The sequence below is a fragment of the Penaeus monodon genome, chromosome 25 (genome assembly GCF_015228065.2).
Source record: "Penaeus monodon isolate SGIC_2016 chromosome 25, NSTDA_Pmon_1, whole genome shotgun sequence".
Classification (NCBI taxonomy): domain Eukaryota; kingdom Metazoa; phylum Arthropoda; class Malacostraca; order Decapoda; family Penaeidae; genus Penaeus; species Penaeus monodon.
This window is the reverse complement of record NC_051410.1, coordinates 14342655-14343689: the sequence shown is the minus strand read 5'-3', so window position 1 is coordinate 14343689 and position 1035 is coordinate 14342655. Positions and strand designations below refer to the sequence as shown.

The window sequence follows — 1035 nt, the reverse complement described above, 5'->3', positions numbered from 1 at the left end:
GCCCATCGCGGACAGGGGACTGGCTGTCACCTCTGAGAAATACATGATTACAGAAATTAATGATAAGTGCATTCTTCTGTGCGAACATTATTTTCTGTTTTGACAAAAGGTGTTTAAATTTCAAGAAGTTCACGTTTTCCTTTTCTTAAACATGAAATCCTGAAAAATAATTATAAATATCTCATGCAGTCTTGATGTCCACTGTTCATTTGTTAAAGGTTTATCTATCCATTCCCTCATCTAAATCAACCACTAATGTACTCGTGGTATCAGTTTAATTGTGTTTAGAATGCAGGAAAAGTGAAGGCATGCTTCGTCTTTTGACAGCTCAGTCTGAAGGTGGAACACTAAATAGTCCCGGGGGAATTGACACATAAAGTGAGTGCCTGAAATATCACTGGACTGAGAATGAAAATGAACCCCTGTGAAAATGAAAATGTGTGAAGCCAACATGGATTGTTTTGCATTTCAATAAATACCATACTGTCTATTCTACCTAATTTAATTTGAAAATAAAATAAGTAAATCCCCTCACACATATGATTTGAAACATGTTATGTGTTGTCACGAAAAGAAGATTAGTAACTGGATCAGCGTTCCCAGGGTTCAGAAAGGGTGGAGGTTGTCATGTATAATTCAGGACTGTGCAAACTACGAGTCACATGGGCCGCACTTTCTGTAATGTATAAATGTTGTATTCTAAATACATCACAGAAAAACAAGGCCAAACATCTGACAATCCGTCACATGAAAAGAATAAAACATTACGCGTCAAGCCATTACATAAAATACACGTCATAGAATACACCAATATTATCTGTAAGAGTTCAACGCTAATTTATTACTGGTCAATTTCTTCAACTTGAACACTGTGATGTAAATACATACATAGTGTATTTTTTTAACTACCATTGAGCTCAATCATGCCCCTGCCTTTGGCTTGCTAGTTGACACATTTTTGTATCCTATGAACAAATCAGTAAAGCGTTTCCGGCCCGCGGTTTAGTGTTTGCACAGCCCTGGCGATCCTACTTA

General features: G+C 37.0%; 1 protein-coding gene across 1 annotated transcript in view; it reads right to left on the bottom strand.

Moving 5' to 3' along the window:
• The window catches only part of LOC119589323 (bromodomain testis-specific protein-like), a gene marked incomplete at its 5' end in the record, with an annotated part of 5780 nt that overhangs the window by 786 nt on the left and 3959 nt on the right, over positions 1 to 1035 (bottom strand). Inside the window, 1 exon segment of the mRNA XM_037937944.1 lies at positions 3 to 32. Within this exon segment, the coding sequence (XP_037793872.1) occupies positions 3 to 32 (30 nt within the window).